Consider the following 24931-nt stretch of genomic DNA (forward strand, 5'->3'; position numbering starts at 1 on the left):
CACTTAGCAACTGGGGAGAACATGCATGCCACTTGGCAGCAAGCACTGCTTCCACACAGGATGGCTCCAAACTCTGCAAGAATCTGTGCTGGTCTAATGATCTCCAGTCTTACAAGCAGAGCAAAGTACTGGAAAGGAATTCTATACATGCTATCACTTTCAACCCATCCAGCCCAGACCCAGTTGGAGGAGAGATGGCCAGATGTGTTTGGGTGGGGGGGGATTCACACATTAGAAGGCCTGGCTGTCTCAGCCCTTTCTAGGACATAGACCTGTACCTAGCCCCACTGTTCCTCAAGCAGCACTCAGGATTTCTTTCAGAATTGACACACAAGTCTCACAGCCTGCTGTGGCATCTCAACTCTACCACCACCAGGTAGGAACCTCTGCGTGCCTGGCTCACCTCTGCACGCCACACTATTTCCACAGCTCTGCCAGGTTGCAGTGTACCCTGAAATTTCCACCCAGCTCCAGGCCTTTCCACTAGGTCTTTGTGTGTCTTGACCTTTGCAAACTGGCTCCCTCCACTTGATTGGTGTGGCCTGTCTCTCCTGGTTTTGGGTGTCTTTAAAGCCAGAAACGACCTGTCCCTTTCCAACAGAAAGATGCATTTGAGATGAAACCAGGTAGGCTGTGTCAGTCTCACAAGCTACTGGCCAACTTCTCTGAGCCAGTTTTCATGTCTGAAAAAGTGGCTGAAAGTCTGCTAAGATTAAAGGAAAATATGCATAAACTTTCTGTTTGCAGCACTTTAAAGGGCGTGATTCTCCCGTTGCTGCAAAGTGCTAACCGCTCTCAGTAAAAATGTTTTCTTGAATGGTGTCTGGGCAGTTTGGACCACTGGGTACCAATGTATGGAATGTCAATCTATAGAAACCACTGGATGTCTTTCTACAACCCCAAACTGAAAATCTAAGGAAGACCAGACGTTTACAACCCCAGAGTTGGGAGGCTGGAGGAGAGAGACCGCAAATCTGAGGCTACCCTGGGATGTGAAAGCAATTCCAAATGTGCCTGGGAGACACAGCAAGGCTTTGCTTCAAAAAACTGAAAACAAATAAGGGGTAAGTTGATTATCTTCTGTAGTCGCAGTGAACACGGTGCTCTGTGCCCGGGGTGTGGCAAGTCAGGTCTGTTATTCAAGTTCATGGACCAGAACGGCTGCTCTCAGCCTTCACCTGCTGCCACAAGAGCTACCCCTGCTCAGCGCCTACTCTAAGGAATCCACGTCAAAAGCTGCTCAGCTCTCCATGGTACTAGGCATGGCTCCTGGAGATAGTCAGAGGGAAGAATGCTGGAGCAAGGTTCTGGGGATGTGATCTCAACTCAGGCCACTGAAGGACAGGGCTAGTCAGAGAGCAAAGAGTTAGTTAATGCCTGGAGGACAATGAATCTCAGTGGCTCCAACCCAGTGCACAGCCTCCCTTCACCAGGGCCTGGGTGTTCTCCCAGAAGGCCAAGCCCCACTGCTCAGGACATGGACTACAATTTAACACAGAGTATGCTGGACACAAGCCAGGGACTCTAGGAGAGCTTTGATGTCAGGGAAACACATAATTTGAGCACCAAGTGTCAGCCTGAGCCCTACAGAGCCCTGTGGGGGTCTGACCTCCTACCACAGGCATCCTCTGCTAGCCCATGGCACTCATGAGGAACCAGGAACTGTTTGGCTATTTATTATAGTCAGTAGAAAAGTAACTGTACAGATTTGAGGTGTAAGAACGGAGATGATGCGGCAGAGGAGCCCCCAGTAAGTATCAGAGACAGTACCCCCAAGCCAGAGAGTACTCTAGTCTGGAGCCTAAAGCATGGTCTCAGTCTGTACACATATATGCTTGGGCTATCTGGATGCCCCTGGATGTCTGCTAAGTGTGCTGCCCCCGTGGGGGGCACTGGGATTCCTTGCCCAGCAGCTGGGCTTGAAGAGAGACCAAAAAGGAGGCTGGGCCCTAGAAACGGCCTAGCACGGTGGCAAGCAGAGCCATGCGGATGTACATGCCATTCTCAGCTTGACGGAAGTAGGCAGCTCGGGGGTCAGAGTCCACCTCCACGCTGCAAGAGAAGGACAAGTGTTAGCAAGCTGCCCCTGGAGAGCCTGTTCAGACAAAGGCTTCTCCCCACAGCCAGCCCAAGGGCATCCTAGAACAGTGGGGCCACATCACCACCTTATCTCATTGACACGGGGCATCGGATGCATCACCACCATCTTTTTCTTGGCCCGGGTCATGATGTGGGGAGTGAGGATGAACTGACCAAAGCACTGTAAGATAGGCAGGGTCCCCATTAGACTCGGTGGCCACAGAGAACACAATCGGGGCTCCTCACACTCACACACAGCTGGGGCAACTGCGGGATCCAGAACTCCAGCCTGTGCCTAGCCTCCCCACCCTTTCCTATGGATGCCCTGAGCCCAGCCCTGAGCTTCTGCTGTAAGCCTTGTACTTACAGCTTCATATTCCTGAGTGGAGCCAAATCGCTCTTTCTGAATGCGAGTCATGTAGAGCACGTCTGTGTCGGGCAGCGCCTCCTCGATGCTCTCAAACTCCTCCTGGAGAGGAAATCCTAGTGAATGCACCTGCTAAGCTCTCACCGCCCAACCCTTGGACCCCTGGGATGGGATGAGCCACCAAGATCTCACCTGTTTGGTGCCCCGGGAAGCCACAAAGTCGCGAACGCTGGGTGGCATGCGCAGACTGGGAGGTGCCACGTAACGTAAGCTCACACGGTACTGGGTGAGCAGGCAGGCCAGGGAGTGCACTGTGCGTCCATGCTTCAGGTCACCTACCATGGTGATCTAGAAGAGACAGCAAGTCACCAGACAGACTCACTGTAGGCACCCCTCCTGTCATTTCAAAATCTTGGGCCCCAGGACTGCCTTCCCCTCCAGAACTCCAGCCCCTGGAACTCTCACCGTCATGCCGTTGACAGTCCCCAGCTCTTCTCGGATGGTGAAGATGTCTAGCAGGGCCTGGGTAGGGTGCTCTCCAACTCCATCCCCAGCATTGATCACTGGTCTTCGACAATGCTTGGCTGCCAGCTGTGAAGACAGGTGGTGTGGAGAATCCTGCCTTCTAAGCTGTGGAAGGCTCTGTTTGCCTGCATTCTCCATTTCCTGGGTTCCTTCACCTATCTAGCCCTACCTACCTAAGATTTGTGGTCACAGGCAATGTGGGCAGGAAGGGACATTATGTTCCTCCGTCTAGCCTTAGCCACCTCACCTCACCGTACAGGCTGGCCTCACCTCCACTGCTCCAGGCTGAGGGTGCCGGAGCACGACGACATCAGCGTAGCAACTCATGGTCTGCACTGAGTCGGCAAGCGATTCCCCTTTCTGGACGGAGGACGTGGCTTCTGAGAAGCTGAGGACAGCACCCCCGAGCCGGGCCATGGCTGCTGCAAAGGAGCTACTGGTGCGGGTGCTCACCTCGTAGAACATGGAGGCCATGACCTTGCCCTGGAGAAAGGACAAAGTGGAAGGGGCATGTGTGTGTGTGTGTGCCTTGGGAGTGTGCCCGGGGCAGCACTCACTGTCCCACTTATACCAGAGGTGCTGAGAACCTCCCCTGAGACCTGTTACAACTCAGCATTTCCCCACTAGCCTGACTGGGAACTAAAGCCACCCCTGTGTGTGTGACCCCAAAGTGAAACTATCACAGCTGTCTCCTGTAACCACCCCCATGCAGACGACACCATGTCAATCACTGCTGGAAAGGAGCCAAGGGTGCAGGCCCAGATCGGAAGGACCTTCTAGAGCAGAGAGCTGAGCTGCCTTCAGTGCAGTTTGTATGCATTCATGAAGGGACCAGGTGGAGCCGCTGCCCACTGCACAGCCCTCCTGACAGGGGCCCCAGGGAAGTCATGGCTGGAACCCACCGCCCTCCTGACCTTTAGGATGTCAAGGCTCCGCTCTTTCTGCACCATCATCCGTAGTGTGTGTGCCACGTTGAACAAATGAGACATCTACGAAAGACCCCAAGTCAGTGCCACGGGTCCTGCCACCCACTCTCCAAATCCTCAAGCTCTGGGTACCGCTGCCCTCTCTCCCCCAGGCACCTGATCCTTAGTGAACTGCTTGACAGACAGGATGTGTTGGCCCACTAAAGAGTGCAGCAGGGGTGAAGTCTGTGGGTGCAGTAGGCCAGAAGACCCCAGGTTCTGAGGTGATGCCTGTCTAGGTACCGGTGGTGCAGGGTAGCAGGGGCCGTCAGGGGTCCCCATCAGCTCTGCAGTGGGGGGCAGTGCAGAAGATGTGAGTCAGAGGATCCCCAACTTGGCCCTGACGACAGAGGCCCCCTGGTGACTGTTCAGAAAGGTGGGCTCACCTGGCTCCACTACTTTCCTGGATGGCTTCTCTTTGGGTTCCTCAGCTGCAAATGGCAACAGGACAGAGGTCACATGGTGGCCATGCTTCGGTGGGCCCAAATCACAAGGACTTCTGCTCCCCCCAATGCTTGTGTTAAAGCCACCTCAAATCACAGGTGCTACAGCAGGTTAGGGGGGAGCAGGAAGGATGCAGCAGCTATTGGGGGGGGGGGGACCCGGGACTCCCTGAGGAGATGTGCTGTATGGGCCAAGTGGTGCCCTCCCAGGGCCTTCCCAGCTGGCATCAGGGATCCGAGGCAGAGGAATGGCCAAGTTCACACCAACCAGCAAGCGGGATTTACCCCATGCTCGGCTGCCCCATGAGATCCCAGCTCCTGGGCGGAGGTACATAGCTGCCCACAAGGAAAAGAGGCCTGTGAGAAAACGCTATGGGACTCTGTAGTAACTACTTTAGTCAGAGTAGGGTGCAGCAGCTCAGAAGAGGAACAAGGGAAGGACAGTGAGGCAGGTAGGGTCAAAGGAGCTGAGAGGAGGTCTTAATCAGTTCTGGGGCAGTTGAGCCCCCAGCCCGGGCCCATTGTGGATGCTATGAGGAACAACACCCATCCCCACCAGGTCAGTAGAAACAAGCCTGCATCCTGTGCCACAGGAACCCCTCTTACCTGGCAAACCTGGGTCAGAGGCTCGGTGGATTCGGGGTGGCAAGTGGAAGCGGCCGTCAGGAAGGCCTGGGATGACTCGGCGTGGTCTCTCAGGTGTCTGCAATGGAGATGGCCTAGCATGTTGAAAAGTGACTGATCCGCCATCGGCCCACACACAATCCCTTAGGAAAAGCTAGTGGCCCCCTGTGCAGAGTCCACCCCACAGCACCTCTGCACTGCTCTGGTCTCCCAACATGTTGCCAACAATCGGCAGATACAGTTGGTCTGTGTGAGGTATGTTAGCAACAAGGCCTGGGCAGACACATTAACTTGTGATTCTCAGAGCTGGCTTCCTAAACTGAAAACTGCGTCCACTCTGCAGCAGACAGGGAGGCAGGTAGTGTGATTTCATCTACCAAGTGTAGCACTTTCCACCAATGAAACTGCTGCTAGCCCAGCCCTAGGGCACACCCTTCAGGCTGACAGCCAGATCCAGCCTGGGGGCGGAGTGGTTACCGTGGTTACTTCGGTGGTGGCGGGAGCTGAAGGAGGGGGCTGGGGAACAGCCCCCTGAGGCCACTTCCGTACGTCTTGTCCATAGCCTGGGGGTACCAACACCTGCACAGAAGGCAAGGAGCATGTGGGAGCAGGCGTGCACACGGGGTTTAAAGACGCAGACACGAGCAAGAAAATGTCACCTGGGATACAGGGCAGGGAACAAAACGAAAGAAAATGCTGCCCAAGAGGTCACTACCAAAACAAGTTGGGGGCCACACATACCTGTCCATCGATATAAGCAACCTCCCCTCGCAGGACCACACGGCGGATGGTACCCTTCACCTTCTGCCCTTCAAAAGGGGTCCAGCGGGCCTTGGAGAAGGGCATGTGGCTAGGGATTGTCCACTCATGCTCTAGATCCACCTGCCCGAAGGGTCAAGGATTACACAAGGGAAAGGTCATACAAAGTGTAGCTTTGAGGGTGGCAGTCTCCCCAGCTCCGGGTCCTGGTCCCACACCTCCACATAGGTGTCCTCCTGGAGTGGCAGGTGGAAGATCCGCCGAGGATTGTGGTGCAGACGCTGTAGCAGGTCATCCAGACTGAGCCGGCCCTCACTCACAGCGGTCAGCAGGAGTGGCAACATGGTCTCTAGCCCTGGGAAGCCAGGTGGAGGCTTGGGCCCACACTTCTCCTCCAAGGTATGGGGAGCTGGAAGAAAACAGCTATCACTCAGGGAGGCAGGCCCAGACAACTCATTCCAAGCTTCAGTTCTAGTAATGTCATTCATTGTCTTCACTACCAACCCCAGCAATCATGTTTTTCTCTGTTGCCCTCCTGTACACATAGCCTCTCATTTGCAACTACACTCATCTTCATTCTTTCAGCCGGTACCTTGTCAAGTACCCATCACAGAGCAGGTACTGAGTCCCTGAACTTAGGGGCCCTCTCACCATGGTCTGAGGCAAAGCAGTCGATGACTGCCATATTCTCCCACAAAGCCTCCATATCCTCTCGGGAACCAAGCTCAGGCCGGACCTCTCCCTTTCCAGGTCCCAGGCGCTCCAAGTCTTCCCGATTTAAGAAGAGGTGGTGGGGTGCAACCTCACAGGTCACTGGCAGCCCCTGTGCCTTTGCAGTTTTAATCAGCAGGATCTAGAGAGAAAGTAGGGCAATCCACAGAGGCCCCTGACGTGGCCTGCCCTACAAAGTCCCTATGCCTGGCATTCTTTCTCAGAGCACTGAGGGCCAAATGCAGCAAGGGTGCTGGCTTAGATTCCCTGACTCCCTTCTGCGTCCGAGAACTTCCGGTGACCTTTGATCTTACTGGGAAAGTGACAGGGGTACCAAGACCTTTGCTACACTCTCACCTCTTCCTTCCGAGCCACGTGACATATGTGCACTGGGCGCTGGGTCAGCTGAGCCACCATGAGAACTGCAGCAACACTCTGCCGCTCGGCATGGGCCACAATGGGAAGGTGGGAAGGCCAGGTTTCAAAATGCTGGGGGCAGGGAGGATTGGTGAGAGAAAATGATGTACTCACTGAGCCCAGGGCCCCGGGAGAACCCAAATCCGCTCTGCTGGCAGCATGTGGTGACATAGTTCCTACCTCCATCCATTGGGCCACACTGTCCAGCCGCAGCTCAGAGAAGGTCTCATTGAGGTAGAGCTTTAGCCCAGCTGCAGATGCGGCCACAGCACCCAGAGTCCCCGCATTTTCGGATGAGGCCCCAAGGAACAGGGCAAAGTCACAGCGGGCACCAGCCTCTGCCAGCTAGAGAAGATACACACCAGGTAAGGTTTGTCGGCATCCATGCCCACCCAAGTAAGCAAGGTACCAGTGGCCAGGGTCACAGGAAGGACAGAGAGAAAAGGTGTTAAAGAAGGCAGGGAGGGGGGTACAGTGGCTCACCTTCTGGGCCAGGGCCAGAGCAGGGGCATCAATGATGGGGGGCCGGGTATTGGGCATGGCACAAACCATGGTGACACCCCCAGCCAAGGCAGCAGCTGTGCCCGAGGCAAAGTCTTCTTTGTGTGTCCCACCTGGTTCCCGAAGGTGCACGTGGACGTCAATCAATCCTGGGGAACATGGGGGTCAAGGTCAGAGTTGGAGGGGGAGAAAATTCACAGCTAGTGAATTTGCAAGTTCCTCGCTTAAGATCACCATGGACCAGGGAGCTCAGAACAAGAGATTCTCCGGCCTTCAGTGCCTGTATAGTCCAGGGCAGACAATGAGCTGCTATCAAGTATCCCAGGAGACACACTTACCAGGGAGCCGCACCAACTTCTGGGAGGTCATGCAGTCTACATGTACTTTCAAAGGTGGGGCTGGGCCAATCTGACCTAGGGCCTGCAAGCAGAACGCAGTAAGGCTTAAAGGAAGGGCAGCCCTGGGAGGTGAGGTAGAAATCGAGTTCCTCCATAGCATAAACTCTTCTCTCTCCATCCCACTTATCTGCTTCTGGAGCCACAAAGCTCTGCCACTAGCACAGCCCTTAAATACCGCCATCTCCCAACCTCCAGAACCGCTCGCCCCCTACCCCCCTCCTGTTCCCAATCACAGCTGTCACTCCAGCACCCAGGGCTGTGTCACCTCCACGAAGAGTTTGGTGCATTTGATGTCAATGATGAGAGGCACAGAGAAGTCAGCAGCCAGGCGCCGGGTACGGTAGCCCTTGGTGACGAAGGAGGAAAGCCGTCGACCCCCAGCCCCACGCATTGACAGGTTTATCACTAACTCAAAGTGATTCTCAGCCAGCTGATCCAAGATGCTCCGCTGTGGCGGGCACTCGCCATCCACAGCCTCTTCAAAGTGCCAGTCCACAGCTGTTACCTGCCAGTCCACAACTAAAGTCAGGGTCCACTTCACTCCATCGAGAGTGGGGAAGGCTTATCTGAAAGGATCTGGCCCCGGAGTCCACAATGAGAATGAGAGTACACAGGCTGGGGATGAGGGCTGCCTCTATTTGCTACTGGCAAGGTTCAGTTCTCAACAGAAAAAGTATTTCTACTGTGTGCAAGAAGCCTGGTCACCCACAGCAGTATAACCCCCCGCCCACACACACACACATGCACAAGACTTGGGAAATAAAAACACAAGAAACTTTTTGCTTTCTTTTTCCTTTTTTTTTTTTTTTTTTTTTTTGGTTTTGTTTTTTTTGGAGACAGGGCTTTTTTCTCTGTAAGTTTAGAGACTGTCCTGGAACTCTTTTTGAAGACCAGGCTGACCTCAAACTCCTGTTCCTGCTGCCTCTGCCTCCCAAGTGCTGGGATTAAAGGCTTGAGCCACCAACGCCTGGCTACTTCTTTGCTTTCTTACATACCCTACTTGTTCTACATTGGAACAAGGGGAAAGGGAGAGATTCCTTTGGGGCCACAGGGGCCGGTGAGGGGCCACTACGTACCTTGACCCCGTGCTCAGTGTAGAAGTCAGCCGTACCCAGGCTGGCATAGAGGCTATAGCCCAGGCTCTCCAGCAACCGCACAGTTGGGAGCAGCTCACTTTTGTTCTGAAACCAAGCAGAGGCAAGTGAGCCCTGGCCTAGAAAGCTGAAGCTGCATGACTTCCCACCTCCCGGGTGGCCCCGGTACCTTGTAGCTGCCAATGGTCAACAGGATGTTCTTCTTTGGGATCTTAAAGCCAGTGCTGAGCATGGCTTTGAGGTAGGCCTCACAACGGCTCTCTCCAAAGCCAGCCACCTCTCCAGTACTGGTCATCTCCACACCCAGCACCACATCAGCACCAGCCAAGCGCGAGAAGGAAAACTGAGGCACCTGGGGGAACAGCAGGACCAATGTGTTGGGAGAAGAGGCACAAAGGATGCCCTGTGCCCACCACAGCAGCTCAGCGGGACTGGGACTGGGACTGGTCTTCCCTGAGCCCTGCTGTTCTGCTTTTACATTGCCCCCACTCTGGCTGTTTCCTGGCCCCAGACACAGCCCCAAGGTGCTCCACAAATCCAACAGCCTTAGAGCATTCTTTTTTTTTTTTTTTGGTTTTGAGACAGGGTTTCTCTGTGTAACTTTGGTGGCTGTCCTGGAACTAGCTCTTGTAGACCAGGCTTGGTCTCAAACTCACAGAGATCTGCCTGCGCCTGCCTCCTGAGTGCTGGGATTAAAGGGGTGTGCCACCACCAACTGGCTAGCCTTAGCATTCTTGAGACTGGGTTCCAATACCACCCCTTCTCCCAAGTCTTCCAAGCGCAGCCTTTTGGAAACATCATTACCCATCTCTAAACTCCTTGTAAATTTGGTTTGTAACTCAGTTATGTAGGTGTATCACAGACTGTTCCATAACAGGCTATTTTTGGACCAAACTTCTTTTGCCTCCTACAGGGTAAGCTCTTAAGAGATGATGGCCATCCTATTATCCCATGGTTGGGCAATGACTGCCTTGTGTGGGTGAAGAGTTTATCTGCTCATTGAGCTCTCTCCCTTAGCTCAGTGGGAGAGCACTTGCCTCACATGCCTGAGGCCCTGGGTTCAAGTCCCCAGTACCGCCAAATATATAAATTAAACAAATCAGCCGGGTGTTCCACAGTTTATAGAACCATATAGTTTTTAACCTGAGTTTTTTTTTTTTTTTTTTGTAACAGTTAGGAGATTTGTATATTAGGCTCAAGGGTCCTTGTTCCCCTTACCTTTACTCCCACAACTCCAGAGCCAGTCATGAGCCCCACGGGTTCTACCTTCTCTCCCATGATGATCCTTGTGGCCAAGGCCACCAGGTCAACACCTAGTGTCTTAGACACGAAGGGGAAGGAACGAGAGACTCGCACATTGCATTCAATAACTTTCAGCTGGTCATCCTGCGGGAAGGACATGAGATCAGGCCTTGTGAAGCCCAGGTGTGCTGACACTGCATTGCTACCCTGAACTCTCACCCCCACTCTCCATTCAGTGAGCCATCAACCAGATGACTTTTCCCAGCCCTGACACTGCGGTGGGCTCTAGAAACAACCTCTTCCCCAGCTCTGCTGCCTACATGGATGAGGGTAAGACAGTGCACAGCTCCCCGGCAGTGGACCCAGCAGAGAACACGGAGGACCAGTAGGCTTGCCTCCCTTCCTGTCAACTTATTACCTTGGCAATGAGCTGCAGATTGAAGGGCCCTGTAACCTGTAGTTCCTGGCCCACAGAATGCACAATGGCTTTGATCCGCTCCAGAGTTTTGGGGGTGATGTCTTGTGGGGGGGTCACCAGCGTAGCATCCCCGGAATGCACACCTGCATTCTCCACATGCTCAGAGATGGCGATAGCCGACACGATGCCATCGCAGGCCACAGCGTCCACATCAATCTCCTGGGGGCAGACACAGGCAGCCAGATGATGGGCAGCACATCTCATTTCCTCCCTCCCCAAGAAGCTCCTTTGGTGAAACAGCACTGATGCAACCTAGCCTTCCGAGCCCACTGTGCCCATGACTCAGCAAGAATACAGCCCTCTCTGGGCTGGCGGGGGAGGAGACACTTACCTTTGCTTCCTGAATGAATTTGGAGATGACCACGGGGTGCTCCTTGGAGACAGCTGCCGCACTGCTCAGAAAGCGCTCTAGGTCCCCATCAGTGTAGGCCACGTTCATGGCAGCACCGCTGAGCACATAGGAGGGGCGCACTACGCAGGGGTACCCCACAGTCTGGCAGAACTGGCGAGCAGACTACAGAAACAGGAGCTCAGCAGGGTTGGTCACACTCACCCAGGAACAATATCCAGCCCCCAGGCCTCTTGCCAGGCCCCAGCCTACCTCAAGGTCACTGAGCTCACGCCACTGAGGCTGGCTGATACCGATGGTATCTAGAAGCCGGGAGAACTTGAATCGGTTCTCAGCCGAATCAATGGCTTCCGGGGAGGTGCCCAGCACTCGGCATTGCTGCCGATGCAAAGCCATGGCCATATTATTGGGCAGCTGTCCACCCATGGACAGAATCACACCTTCAGGGTTCTCCAGCTCATAGATGTCCATCACGACCTGAAGTACAGGAAAGGAACCAAGGGGCTCAAGGGCCTGAGCCCTTTCGCTTGCTGCTTCCCTCAGCCTTGTTAAGTACCAAAGAACCCTGGGCCGCCCAGCCTGTTGCATTCATTCCCTGGGTACCCCCTCACCTCAAAAGAGATCTCATCAAAGTAGAGTCGGTCGCACATATCATAGTCCGTGCTGACTGTCTCTGGGTTGTAGTTCACCATGATCGTCTTATAACCCATCTGCAGTAGGGAGTGGGATACATTAGCGATTAAGAGGAAGCACACAGAGACACTGAGCCAAAGCTCCCAGCAGCCTGTCTGCTTCCTGTGCAACGGCTACACATGGGTCCAAGTAGACAAAATGTTGGGGAGGAGATTCAGACAGTGAGAGAGGCAAGAAGATAGCTTAAGGAAGGCCCCTCACCTAAAACCTACGACAGAGGTGTAGCAGTTAATAGAGAGACAGGCTCTGATGTGGGAGGACAGGCAACTGTCACAGAGAGCAGGAAAACTGGGAGAAAAGGACTCGACCTTGCGGAGCTGCTGGATGCAGCCAACGGCACACCAGTCAAACTCAACACTGGAGCCAATCCGGTAGACGCCAGAGCCAAGGACCAGGACGTGAGGTGTTCGAAAGTCGAGGTCATGGGTGTTGCTCCAGTATGTCAGGTACAGGTAATTGGTCTGTGCTGGCCACTCAGCAGCAACTGTGTCAATTTGTTTCACCGCTGGGCAGATCCCCAGTTCCTGCCGTAGCTTCCGAACTGCCAGCTCTGTGCTAAAGGGACAGAAACATAGACTGACCGATGAAGCAAGTGCTACAGCAGGAATAGAGAGGAAAGCATGATGAAGGTAAGACCCTCCAAGGCTCCCCACCAATGGCCCTCCTGATACAAAAGCTCCCTCCCCACACTTCTTGGCCTGAGGCCCTCAAGACCATCTCTGACCTCAGGACTGCAAGGGCAATTTGTTTGTCTGAGAAGCCAAGGCACTTGGCCTGGTACAGCAGGTCTTGAGACAAAGGCTGTCCACGGTGTTGTTCCAGCAACTGGGCATGGGTCACGATACGCTTCATTCGATGAAGGAACCAGCGGTCGATGCGCGTGAGCTCATACAGACGCTCCACTGAGTAACCAGCCCACAGAGCAGCAGCTACCACAAAGATCCTCTTATCTGTTGGTGTCTCCAACTCCTGTTGGGGATGACCACGGAGGGAAGGATGCAGGGCAGTGCAGGGTTGGAAAAGTGAGAAACAGCAAATCTCTCCATGACTACTGCTGTCACTATCAACAGCTCCAGCCGAGGGGCAGAGTGAAGCAGGGCCCACATCATGGTGAATTCAAGAAGGAGCGGCTTACCACATCACTGACTGGCTTCACTGTATGGTCGAAGCCCACACAGTTCTCATCCACCATGCGCAGGGCCTTTTGGAAGGCCTCTTCAAATGAGCGTCCAATGCCCATGACTTCACCTGGAGCAACAGGATGAAGGACGGAGATGCTGTGGGTGGGTACATGTGGTGATGCCCAACACGCTCATGGGTTTTATTTTAATCTTGGCTATGGTGGTGGGACTCATGTTGCTTCACCGTTAAGAAACCTAGAAGCTCTTTTTTCTTACCACAGACTGTACTGAGTGAATGTGAAATTGGCATGCTGAAAATAGGCCTGTGGATACTGGAACTTGTTAGCTAATAGCAGCAAACCACTCTGCTGATTGTTGTCCAGTTATCTAGCTTGCTTTATTCACACCATGATGGCATCAGCTGTAATGTTTCCTCCTCTAGAACATTAAAAGGTCTGGCTGGATGACAGGAAGATGATCCCATTACTCCTTGACTCCATCCTCAGCCAACTGCATTTTAAGAAAGATTTGAAGGCCCATGTGATAGCACAGGCTTTTAGTCCTAGGACTCAGCAGGCAGATCTTTGTGAGTTTAAGGCCAGCCTGGTCTACATGCATAACAAGTTTCAGTCCAGCCAGGCCTATATATGAAGACCCTGCCTCAAAAACAAGGATTTGAGGTGCAAAGGAGTTGGTTCAGTCAGTAAAACCACACAGAAGGTAGCTGTGGTAGCTCAACTTACAGTCCTAGAACTAGAGATGGAAACAGGCAGAACCCTGGGTGTCACCGGCGGGCCAGCCAGCCTAGCCAGGCTCAAAAAAAAAAAAAAAGTTTCAGGCCAGGCGAGAGAAAGGGGGTGGGGTAACAGCACCCGAGGTTGTCCTCTGGTCCCCTCACACACCTGCACATACCAGTACACCCACCCAAACCCACACCCAGACAAGCGTGAGCTCTTCTTTCAGGATTCTCCCCTTGTACATGTACATGTTTTATAGACAATTATAGTATAAACCTAAGTTCCATTTCCCGCCTCATCATAAGTACTTTCCCACATGGCTGCACAACCCCGTAAGCGGTACTTCAGTTCCTGTAAGGTTTCCCACCATTTAACCGATGAATTACTGTAGCACATTTAGCTTTTAAGGGTTCATGGTTGTGAGGCTGTGATATTTTTGTGTGTTTTAGGTTGCTACTTATAGAAAGACTTCCAGAAGCGCAAGGGCACTAGGCAAGAGTAACTATGTAGCCCTTCTTAAGTACCAATCACATCACAGAAGTTCCTGTCCTAGGATAAATACAAAGTATAAAGTGTAACCAACTCCCCTAGAGGTGAAAATGGTTGCTTTAGATGATTTTTGTTAATCATAGGATTTTGAAGGCTGTGTGTGGTGGCTCATGCCTGTAATCTCAGCATTGAGGCAAAGGCTGGAGGAGCACTTTAAGTTGGAGGCCAGACTGTTCCATACATAGCCAAGTTCCAGGTCTAGCTATAGCTATATACTGAGACTTATCTAGTGAGAAAAAAAATAGAGAGACTGAAGTAGGAGTATTGCCAAGAGTTTGGGGGCAGTGTCTGGGCTCCACAGTGAACACGGAGTGGACAGCTGCACAACTAGAGCCTCTCTCAAAAAGACAAAAACAAAAACACAAAGGAAGTTCTTAGACGTTAGCAGGAAGAAGATGGCATTTCGAGAAGATGGGGAGGAGTTTAAGACATTTCAAAGTCTCAGCTGGGAATCAATCTTCGATTGTCCTATTTCCAATCCACTTATTTTAGCCATAATTTAATTATGGCTCCAGTCCCATGTTTATTATAATTTTCATATAACAGAAATTCATCTCCAGAAGGAACATCTTGGCAGTCTTGTAGGATTTCTAAAAATTCTGAAATAATATCTGAGCTCAGACTTACTTGTTTAAAAGCCACTCCCACTCTAAGTGGGGCCTTGGAACATGGTGACAAGCTTCTCGAAAGCACACTTCTCTGAGATGAGGCAATTATAGCAACACTATACAGAACACCAGTCGGATTAAAGCCTGTTTCACCACTGTGTGGTAGTGACTGGCACACAAAGCTCGAAACCAATCTGATGGATTTTTGGTTTGTTTCTGAGACACAGTCTTACCCTCACAGGTTAGGCTGGTCCAGAACTCACTATGTAGCCCACACTGGCCTTGAACTTACAATCCTCCTGTCTAACCCTCCCGAGCACTAAAGCTCTTTGTTAGGCAACTAGTGCTGTCTTGCTCTGATCTTAACTCTGTGTTCAAATGAACAAAACTTCATTGTGGATGTTGGAACTTGTTGCAGTTTATGGCAACAGTCTGAACCTGATGGTTGCTCAGCTGTTTGGCTTGCTTCATTCACACCATCTGGGATGTTTCATCCTTTAGAATATTAAAAGGTCTGGGTAACATGGAGATGACCCTACTATTCTTTGAACCCATCCACAACCAATCACATTTTTAAAAAGTTCTACAAACTGCCAGAGGAGGGACAGGCTAGGAATGGCTAGCACTATGCTGATTTTGATGCAGGATTCACTGAAAGCAGCTTGCCACCTAGATCTGGTGACCAGTTTAATTCCCGGAACTCAAGTGAAGGCAGAAGGAATGAACTGACTGAAAATTGTCCTGACTCCCACCTACACCCACACTGTAGTATGTACACTCCACCCTCACGGATATTGTAATACCAAATTTTAAAAACTAAGTAGAACTGGAGAGATAGCTCAGCAGTTAAGAGCATCTGTCGCTTTTCCAGGACTCGAGTTCAGTTCCCAGCACCCACATGATGATTCACAACCACCTGTTACAGGGGATCTGATACCTTCTGATGCTCTTACAAATATCCAGGAAAAACAGTCACATATACATAAAATAAATATCTAATAAACAAATAAGGACCCACAGGGAAGCAATAGTAATTCTCCCCTGAACAAATATTTAATTAGTGAGTAAAATGCCACTGGCATTTATAAACCTAATGATGGGGCCATGTTGAAGGTACACCAGGTCTCTTTGCTCCTGTGGCCCCTCCATTTACTGTTTGTTAAAAAAGAGAATGCAAACAACCTGACCCCAGGGACTAGTTCCAGCACAGGCTGCCAGGTGAGTGTGACCCCCCTGTCCCTGAGGATGATGGCCATCTAACCTGAGATATACCCAGGAACTCTGAGAAACTATTCTTTCTAAGTTACGATTAGTAAAGGAGCTGGGGAAATTCAGACCACTAACATTCTCAACCTGTGGCTCATGACCCCTTGGGGACACGTATCAGATATCCTCCATTTCAGATATTTACATTATGATTCGTAACAATAACAGAATTACAGTTATGGGGTAGCAATGAAATAAATGTATGGTTGGGGAGGAGTTGTATGACACTCACCAACACTCTTCATACAGCTCCCAATCTTTGTACTGACCCGCAGGAACTTGCTGAGGTCCCATCGAGGAATCTTTACCACACAGTAGTCCAGGCTGGGCTCAAAGGCTGCTGTTCCCCCGGTAACAGAGTTCCTGAGCATCAATAAGTTGGGGCACCAAAAGGAGAAAGAAGATTATGCAGGGTGAGCTTCTAGTCCCTCTCTCGGTCCCTGTCTAGTGAGTGTTTTCAACACCTCCCTCCCCTTGACTAGGACTCCCCACCCCACCTTATACCTGAGCTCTGGCAGAGGAATGCCCAATGCTAGCTTGGCTGCCACATAGGCTAGAGGATAGCCTGTGGCCTTACTGGCCAGGGCAGAGCTTCGAGAGAGCCTGGCATTTACTTCGATGATGTAATACTGTAAACGGGGAGAACAGAGAGAATAAATCACTGGTACCTGGCCTGGAAAAGTGTCTAAAACTGAGAGGAAAGATGACTGAGACCCCAATAGGGACAGAGTGAAAGGGCCCTCCCCACACTCCAGCCCTACCCAAGACCATTCTGGCTTCAGTCTAGGGTGGGCAGGACTAAGAAACCTCTTAGCCTTGTAAGGCCCAAGTATAAAGGTGCAGTATCAAATTCACATGTTCACCTGCTCAGACTCTGGGTTCAGGGCATACTGCACGTTGCACTCCCCAACAATCCCCAGGTGCTGGGTGACTTTGATAGCTGTCCGTCGAAGAAGCTGGTACTCTCTATCATTCAGTGTCTGGCTGGGAGCCACCACTATGGACTCACCAGTGTGGATGCCCAGTGGGTCCAAGTTCTCCATGTTACATACCTACAAAGGGGAGGTGTGGAGGTCACCAACAAAGTAAGTCAAAAGAGCCAGGATGCTACATCCCCAGATCCTTCTCGCCTGGGATTATGCTACTCTGGATCCAAAGCACACAGAGATCTCTGCCCTTTGATCAGATCAACTCTGCTCTTCCAAAAGTTCACAATGCCCGGGCCACCCTGTACCCCACCACTCACCGTTACACAGTTGCCATAGGCATCTCTCACCACCTCATATTCAATCTCCTTCCAGCCCTTCAGAGACTTGTCTATCAGCACCTGGCTGGTATGGGCGAAAGCTGGAGCCACAAGAGCTGAGAGTTCCTCTTTGGTGGAAGCAAAGCCAGAACCCAGACCACCCAGGGCAAAGGCTGCACGCACCAGCACAGGGTAGCCCAGTCGCTCAGCAGCTGCCTGAGCCTGCAGTGAGCAGAGACATGAACCAACAAGTCATTTGCTACTGCCCAGAGAGCTCTTGGACCCAAAGGAATTCAGATACTGAGGAAATGATATCATTCTTTTACCCAACCACCTCACAAACCTGTTCAAGAGAATTTGCTGCTTCACTGGGGGCTACATGCTCTCCAATCTCAGCCATCCTGGCAGCAAAAGCGCGTCGGTCCTCAGTCAGTTCAATGGTCTCCACAGGTGTGCCCAAGACCCGGACCCCATACCGAGCTAGTACCCCTGCTTTAGTCAGCTCCACACCGCAGTTAAGGGCTGTTTGGCCCCCAAAAGTCAGTAACACACCATCTGGGCGTTCATTCCGAATCACCTAAGGCGGGAGGGAGGAGTCATATACATTAAGGGGAGAGTAGCCACAAGTAGCTTAGGATCCCATAGTGACCAGTGATCCCCCTTGCCCATCAAGAGTCCCCTCCTTCTGCCGCCCTTAGCAGAGTCATACCTGGGTTACGTAGTGAGGTGTTATGGGAAGGAAGTAGACCTTGTCTGCCAGGCCCTGCGACGTCTGCACTGTGGCAATATTGGGGTTGATCAGCAATGTCTGGATGTTCTCCTCCTTCAGGGCTTTAATTGCCTAACAGGACAAAAATGGCCTGTCAGCCTCTTCTACAGACGACTGAAGCCTTAGCCAGCATCTCTTTCCCTGCTTGTACTCTCAGTCCTTAGTTAAGTACTTCTAACCCTTCACTACCTCACCCATCTGTATGCTCTCACACATCCAGACGGGAGGTGATAACCATGCCTTACCTGAGAGCCTGAGTAGTCAAATTCCCCAGCCTGGCCAATGGAGAGGCCCCCGGAGCCTAGGATCAGAACCTTCCGTGGTGGTGGAAGTCCAGAACCGGGAATGGGAAGCCCAGGGGGACAGAGGTGCTGTACCAAACGCTCCTTAACTGTGGATGCAAGAAAGTCATGGAATGTCAGAGTGTATGGACCTCTCACTTCCAAAAAAAGTACAGAGCAGCTGAGACAGCATGAGTGCCCAGGACCCCTAACTCTGCAGTTCCTTTTGACAGAAGCAGCACAAACCGCCCAGGGCAGTCTCTCTTCCTTCCAACACAGCTTTTAGAATAAGTCCATCTCAGGCGTGCCCTGTTCTTAAGTCCACCTCCTGGTTCTACAAAGGGGCTTACCTGTCTGACCCCCAGGGTTCCCAGCTACAGCCTCTCTCACAGTTTCCAGAAATATATCAAAAAGCAGTTCCATATCTGAAGGGCCAGCTCGGTGCTCTGGGTGAAACTGGACACTGTCGAAGAGATTGAATGACAAAAAACTTTGACATCATTGCTATGGCTGCAGCAGCCTCAGAGAGGACTGAGATCCATGGCTGTGCCTTCTTTTCCCATTTTCACGGCCCCTTGTCATCCCACCATACCCCCCATGCTCACCTGAAAAAGGGCAGGCTATCATGTACAATGCCTTCATTGGAACAGTCATTGGCATTGGTAAAGAGCGGAGCCCAGCCTGCTGGCAGGGAGTCTGCATCCACAGCAAACCCGTGATTCTGAGATGTCAGAAAGCAGCGCCCGGTGCCCACCAGTAAACAGGGCTGGTTGTGGCCTCGGTTTCCATATCTAGAGAACGGAACACTGAGTCACAACTGCTCTCCCCATCCTCTTCTGACCACATGAAACTCAGCCCTTTTAGATCTCATTGCTCCCAACGGCTCAATGTCAGCTTCCACACCAATAACCCCCAACTCTCAAGACACCGCATTCCTCAACTCTGTTCCAAGGGTGGACTCCTATTCCCAAGCCCCACCTCATTTTGTAAGTTTTGGCTCCAATGGCTAAAGCCAACAGCTGGTGTCCAAGGCAGATTCCAAACACAGGTCGGGGATTGGGCTCAGACAAGACGCGGCTCAGTGTGGCTACCACACCAGGATAAGAGGCAGGATCTCCAGGTCCATTACTCAGAAAGAGGCCATCATACTCTGGAATGGGGCAGAAAAGATCGACATAAATAGGATCTCAAAGACTTGCAAGCCTGAGCGCGGGGGTGGGGGTGGGGGTCGGTGGGTTTGGTGGCACATGCCTTTAATCCCAGTACTTGAAAAACCAAAAAAAAAAAAAAAAAAAAAAAAAAAAAAAGACTTGCAACCCTGATGACCTGAGTTCAACCCCCAGAGCCCACAGTAGGAGAGACCCGTCTTCTTAAAGTTGTTATGCCATGGCACATACCCACACCCCCCACTACAATAATTAAAATAATATAGCACACACACACACACACCCTGATCACAAAAGCAGAACCTCTGGTCTCCACCTCCCATCCTGCAACTCACACTGACTTTCATCACTTGTTCTTCCACTCAAACCCAAGCTGCAATCTGGACAGGCCCCAGATACTCACTCTGACTATCTAATTCGTGGTTCCAAGGTACCACAGTAACCTCAGCCCCAAGCTGGCAGAGACAACGGATCTGATTATACTTGAGGCCACAGTCCAAAGCACAGATCCGAGGGGCACCCCCTGCATTGAATACCCTTGGAGTCTGAGGAATGAAGAACAACAGTTGGCAGTTTATGATTGGCAAGTATACGGCCTGCCCACACCAAACCACATCTTTGAAGTCCTTGAGTTTACCCCAATTTGGGCATTTCCTCGTACCTTAATAGAGACCTCTGGTGCCAGGGGCCTGGAATTGGGGTCCACAAACGGTAGGGCTGAAGGCTCTGTCCCACTCTGGACCAGCTTCCCCAAAAGAGACCCTTGTTCCCTCAACTTTTTAGTCAGCTCCCGAGTGTCCACTCCTATCAAAACAGCACAGCCTCAGATGACAGTCATCAGTGAGGGTAGATGTCCAGGAACACTCCTGCTCCACAGCCCTGAGTCAAACACAACTGCTCTATGGGCATTAGACCATGCTGATGGCAGGACACAGCCATGAAGTAATCTTGCCCAAAATAACACATCCAAATTGAACTATGATCTGGATCAATCTAATTATTGGAAATAACTGGCAGAGGAATCGACCAGGCTAGATGACACTACAGGAACAAAAGCATAAAGGCAGGCAAAATGGCACACATCTCTAACACTGGCCCTTGAGATGTAGCAGGAGGATCAAGCGTTCATGGTTATCTTGGTCAAGTCACAGTGAGTTTGAGGCAAGCCTGAGCTATATGATACCATGTCTCAAAAACCCAAACCAACAACCCCACTTTGGTAAGGGGTTGGTAATTAACTCGATTAATTCTCTTAAGGAAAAATAGTGTTTTCATGAAGTAGTTGCAAGATCTACAGATTGCATTTTATACACATAGTAACAGATATACATTGATGACACAGCAGGGACCATGGTTGCTTTTCAGACATGCATTACTCAAATGCAGTGTAACCATGTAAAAATCCGCTGAAAGTCGGAGTTAAATAGGCAAACCCAGGAGCTGGGTTTGCTTTCTTTACAATTTTTCCTTCTGAGCAACAGTTCAGATTCTTCTTTAATCTAAACCTTGCACATTTTCTCAAGACTCGGGAACGAACAGATTTCAGGACCCTCTTTCTGTTGCTTTCCATCTCAGCACACTGTACTTTTCCCAGACACCCCGGGGCTTGCTTTCATACCTTGCAGGCCAGGAATGCCATGCTGTTGCAGCCACTCATGCAGGGTGCAGGCGGCACTCCAGTGGCTTGGCGTGGGACAGCACTCTCCCACCACCAGTCCTGCCACGTGGATCCCCGAGGATTCAAACCACTACAGATGGAAAGAGGGGACAGTGAAGAGTCCAGGGACAACTAGCTCTCTAAGGCATGTCCCCCCATTGTCTGGCCACTGACCCTCTGCTCAACCCTATATGACAGTCTGTCATTCCTGCAAGATGCCAAACTTTCCCTGCTTTCACAGGTAGACCTCTTACTAACTTTGCACTATCCCATAACAAACACTGAAGCCGGGTGTTGGTGTCGGACCCCTTTACTCCCAGCACTCGGGACTCGGAGACAGGTGGATCTCTATGCATTCAAGGCCAACCTGGTCTCCAGAGCCAGTGCCAGGATAGGCTCCAAAGCTACACAGAGAAACCCTGTCTCGAAAAACCAAACCAAAACAAACAAACAAAAAAAGAAACAATGAACATGGGCCAAGAGTGCCCAAGAGAACAGAAGATAGCACTTTCCCTTGTCCAAAAGCGAGCTTACAAGTCTTCTCTGTGAGCACCTCAACTCTTACATATCTATTGTAAGTTAGCTTCCTTCAAAGACAGAGCCTTTTTCCACGTCTTCCTTCTATTTCAGCGTGTCAGGAATTTGTACTTATATCCGACACAGACTAAATCCTTAAGCATTTACTGAGTACTCACTGGTGCAGGCTTTGTTACAGAGGAAAATGCAGTGGACAAGAAAAGGCAAGGTCACCAGGGGTGGTGAAGCACGCCTTTAATCCCAGCACTCAGGAGGCAGAGGCAGGCGGATCTCTGTGAGTTCAAAGCCAGCCTGGTCTACAAAGTGAGTTCCAGGACAGCCAAGGCTAGCTACACCAGAGAAACCCTGTCTCAAGAGAAAAAAAGAAAAAAGAAAAAAGAAAAAAAAAAAAGGCAAGGTATCTCACTACTCAGGGAGCCACAAACTAACAAAATAAGTATAAATAAACATAATATTAATTATATGATGTGATAAAAACAAAGTAATAACATATTAGCATAGAACATTATGATAGAACAAAGCCAAAAAAAAAAGCCAGGCATTGCTGGCACACGACTTTAATACCAGCATTTGGGAGGCAGAGGCAGGTGAATCTCTGTGAGCTCAAGACCAGCCTGGTCTACAAAGTGAGTAACAGGAAAGCCTCCAAAGAGAAATACAGAGAAACCCTGTCTCGAAAAACCAACAAAATAAAGCTTGCCAGGTATGGTGGGGCATGCCTTTCATTGGATCACTGAATTGGAGGCTAGCCTGGTCTACAGAGTGAGTTCCAGAGTAGCCTGGGCAGTCAGGGCTATCTGAGATAGGGTTTGAGAAACCCTATCTCAAAAAGAAACAAAAGATAAATTAAAAGAAAAGTTACAGGGTACAATACTAGACAAACATGATTATATCATTTTATTACATCTTATTGTTTTTAAAAGGAAACAAATTTATTACTCAAAAGAAGTACATTATAGTAAACAGAAAAGGACAGTTTTGTTTGTTTTGAGACAAGTTCTCACTCCGTATGCCTAGCTGGTCTGTGATGGGCCATGTAACTCAAGCCTGCCTCTACCTCCCCAGCACATTCTTGTGGGAGGGATTGATAGTCAAGCCAGGCTGATGGTATGTGTCTATAATCCAGTTCCCTTGGGGGCATGGGGTAGGAGGGTGGGGGATGGGAGGCAGAAAATTGCTGATGGTTGGAGGTCAGTATGGCTTAACACAGTGAGTATCAGACTAGTCTGGGAAATACCCTGTTTCAAAAAAAGAAGACTCAAGGGAGGGAGGGATATGAATTAGCAAGATCTTACCTTGAAAACAAGTTAAAAAATTAAGTTATATTTAAAAGCAAAATACTCAACATTTCCAATCCCAGCACTTGCTGAGACAAACATCTGAAAGCTTGAGGCTATTGTGGGCTACACAGGGAGATCCCAGCTTTAAAATAATAATGATAGTAATAATAATAATAGTAATAATAATAATAATAATAATGTACTTGCTGCACCTGTAATTTCCAGGAATAACAATTAGTGTGTCCTTATTCGAGGCAGGCTTCAAAACTAAGAATTAGCCAAGGTGGTGGCAGCAGCAGAAATCAGGAGGCAGAGGCAGAGGCAGAGGCAGAAGGCTTGGGTATAGTATCAAATGTCACAAGTTGGGAGGCAGATGGATCTCTTCGAGTTCCAGGCCAGCAGCCAGGGTTTCACCGGGAGACCTCTGTAAGACTGGAATTAGGGCTTAAGCAAGTTTTGTGAAATATTGCATTTAGTCTATGGTGACTTTTATTACTACCTTAATGGCTGTGTTAATATTTGCACTTAACTCTCAAAGGCAACTTAGTTTCCAGATTTCACTGAATGAATGGGGGGAGGGGCTCACTGTGTGAGGAAATTTGAGTTTTCTTTTTTTTTTTCTTTTTTGATTTTTCGAGACAGGGTTTCTCAGTGTAGTTTTGGAGTCTATCCTGGCACTCACTCTGTAGACCAGGCTGGCCTTGAACTCACAGAGATCCACCTGTCTCTACCTCCCAGGTGCTGGGATTAAAGGCTGATGCCACCCATGCCCAGCCCGGAAATTTGAGTTTTTTTTTTTTTTTTTTGGTTTTTCGAGAAAAATTTGAGTTTTCTAGCTAGAGGTAAACACTATTGAGAAGCAGAAAATTAAACAATACCAAGGAGTCCAGATAGTGATCAACGTCACCGGTATGTAGATAAACTGGCAATCTCTGGTACAATCCGTGTTTCCAGTTTCTCACCTAGGTACACAGCCTAAAGAAGTGGTTCTCAACCTGTGCGTCACAACCCCCAAACTAATCAACATTTTTACGGGGGTCACCTATGACCATCAGAAATACCAGATATTTCCATTAGAATTCTTAACAGTATCAAAGTTACAGTTACGAAGTAGCAATGAACATAATTTTGTGGTTGGGAGTCACCACAACATAAGGAGCTGTATTAAAGGGAATTAGGAAGGTTAAGTGCCTAAAGGATTGTTTGCTACTCAAAAATAAATAAAAATCTTTGCTTGCTGGTCCTTAGGAAATAACTAGAAATTTCACCCCTTGCAATTTTGAGTACTCCCATAAGCCCTTTGCCATTTCCCGTGACCAAAGTACCTAAAAACCCTATAGCTGCGGTCGCCTTTGTACTTTGGGCTGTTTTCCTCGAGGATGTGTAGCAGAGAGAGTGCCAGTCACTTCACCGTTAACTTCTGATCCGAGAAGGGATGCAGAGAAAGCACTGGGTGTGATTACCTTGCTCAGGCCGAAGTCGTCCTCTTCATCTGAGGGAATGCCGTAGTTGCCGATCAGAGGGTACGTTAGCACTAGGATCTGAGCTTTGTAGGAAGGGTCAGTGAGGGCCTCTGGGTAGCCGACCATGCCGGTCTGAAACACTAAAGAAAGAGGCAGGGCTGAGATCTGGCAAGGGCAGCCTTCGGAACACTGCCCCGAGCGCTGCAAATCCCGGAGGAGATGACTGCTTCGGTCGTGAGTGGTGAAAGGGAGCTGGGGCCGCGGAACCGGGGAGAGGAGTATGCAGAAGGGTGGACAGGTTAAGCAGATTGGGATGAGGTCGGCAGTCGGCTCGGGCTAGCTTACCTACTTCCCCAGCAGTCGACACAGCGGCCCCAAAGGGCCGGCCCTGCAGCACTGACCCGTCCTCCAAGACAAGGGCCGCCATGGGGTCGGAGCCGAGACCCGGCAAGCAGCGAGACACAGGAGGCGCGGCGAGCCCCACTGGAACCAAGCAAACACCGCGCGCCGAAGTTGGTCCACGTGGCTCGCTGAGCGGGGCGCTGGAGAGCAGGCGGGCGCGGCAAGCGGGAGTCCTGATCGTACTGAGCTGGAGCAGACTGCGAC

At 50.7% G+C, this 24931-nt stretch overlaps 1 protein-coding gene across 2 annotated transcripts; it reads right to left on the reverse strand.

The window, feature by feature from the left end:
- Positions 1 to 1660: 1660 nt before the first annotated feature.
- On the reverse strand, positions 1661 to 24920 carry Cad (carbamoyl-phosphate synthetase 2, aspartate transcarbamylase, and dihydroorotase). Of its 2 annotated transcripts, XM_027424483.2 has the most exons (45): positions 24671 to 24920; positions 24326 to 24465; positions 21007 to 21136; positions 20050 to 20192; positions 19792 to 19933; positions 19201 to 19372; positions 18828 to 19013; positions 18573 to 18685; positions 18187 to 18332; positions 17882 to 18013; positions 17516 to 17749; positions 17173 to 17394; positions 16790 to 16978; positions 16431 to 16555; positions 16159 to 16289; positions 12781 to 12893; positions 12370 to 12614; positions 11954 to 12200; positions 11564 to 11662; positions 11205 to 11429; positions 10935 to 11117; positions 10544 to 10762; positions 10102 to 10269; positions 9053 to 9235; positions 8866 to 8970; positions 8055 to 8294; positions 7730 to 7811; positions 7374 to 7540; positions 7071 to 7235; positions 6831 to 6962; positions 6414 to 6615; positions 5981 to 6171; positions 5745 to 5885; positions 5481 to 5582; positions 4986 to 5082; positions 4665 to 4715; positions 4323 to 4367; positions 4054 to 4223; positions 3886 to 3960; positions 3242 to 3454; positions 2912 to 3037; positions 2639 to 2794; positions 2447 to 2548; positions 2166 to 2260; positions 1661 to 2052 (listed from the first exon to the last, which is right to left on the reverse strand). In XM_027424483.2, the coding sequence occupies exons 1-45, from the start codon at positions 24750 to 24752 to the stop codon at positions 1950 to 1952; spliced, it is 6729 nt and encodes a 2242-aa protein (XP_027280284.1). In that variant the 5' UTR covers positions 24753 to 24920; the 3' UTR covers positions 1661 to 1949. The 2 variants fall into 2 exon arrangements, with proteins under 2 accessions (XP_027280284.1, XP_027280285.1); XM_027424484.2 differs by lacking the exon at positions 4665 to 4715.
- Between the last annotated feature and the right edge of the window lie 11 nt (positions 24921 to 24931).

The sequence above is a fragment of the Cricetulus griseus genome, chromosome 7, assembly GCF_003668045.3.
Source record: "Cricetulus griseus strain 17A/GY chromosome 7, alternate assembly CriGri-PICRH-1.0, whole genome shotgun sequence".
NCBI lineage: Eukaryota > Metazoa > Chordata > Mammalia > Rodentia > Cricetidae > Cricetulus > Cricetulus griseus.

Excerpts from the sequence above, each read along its gene's own strand:
- Cad (XM_027424483.2), bottom strand. The coding sequence starts at position 24,752 with ATGGCGGCCCTTGTCTTGGAGGACGGGTCAGTGCTGCAGGGCCGGCCC. Across the intron at positions 6,963-7,070 it reads GTGTGGCCCAATGGATGGAG|CATTTTGAAACCTGGCCTTC; the intron begins GTAGGAACTATG and ends CCCTGCCCCCAG. Across the intron at positions 2,795-2,911 it reads GGACTGTCAACGGCATGACG|ATCACCATGGTAGGTGACCT; the intron begins GTGAGAGTTCCA and ends TGTCTCTTCTAG.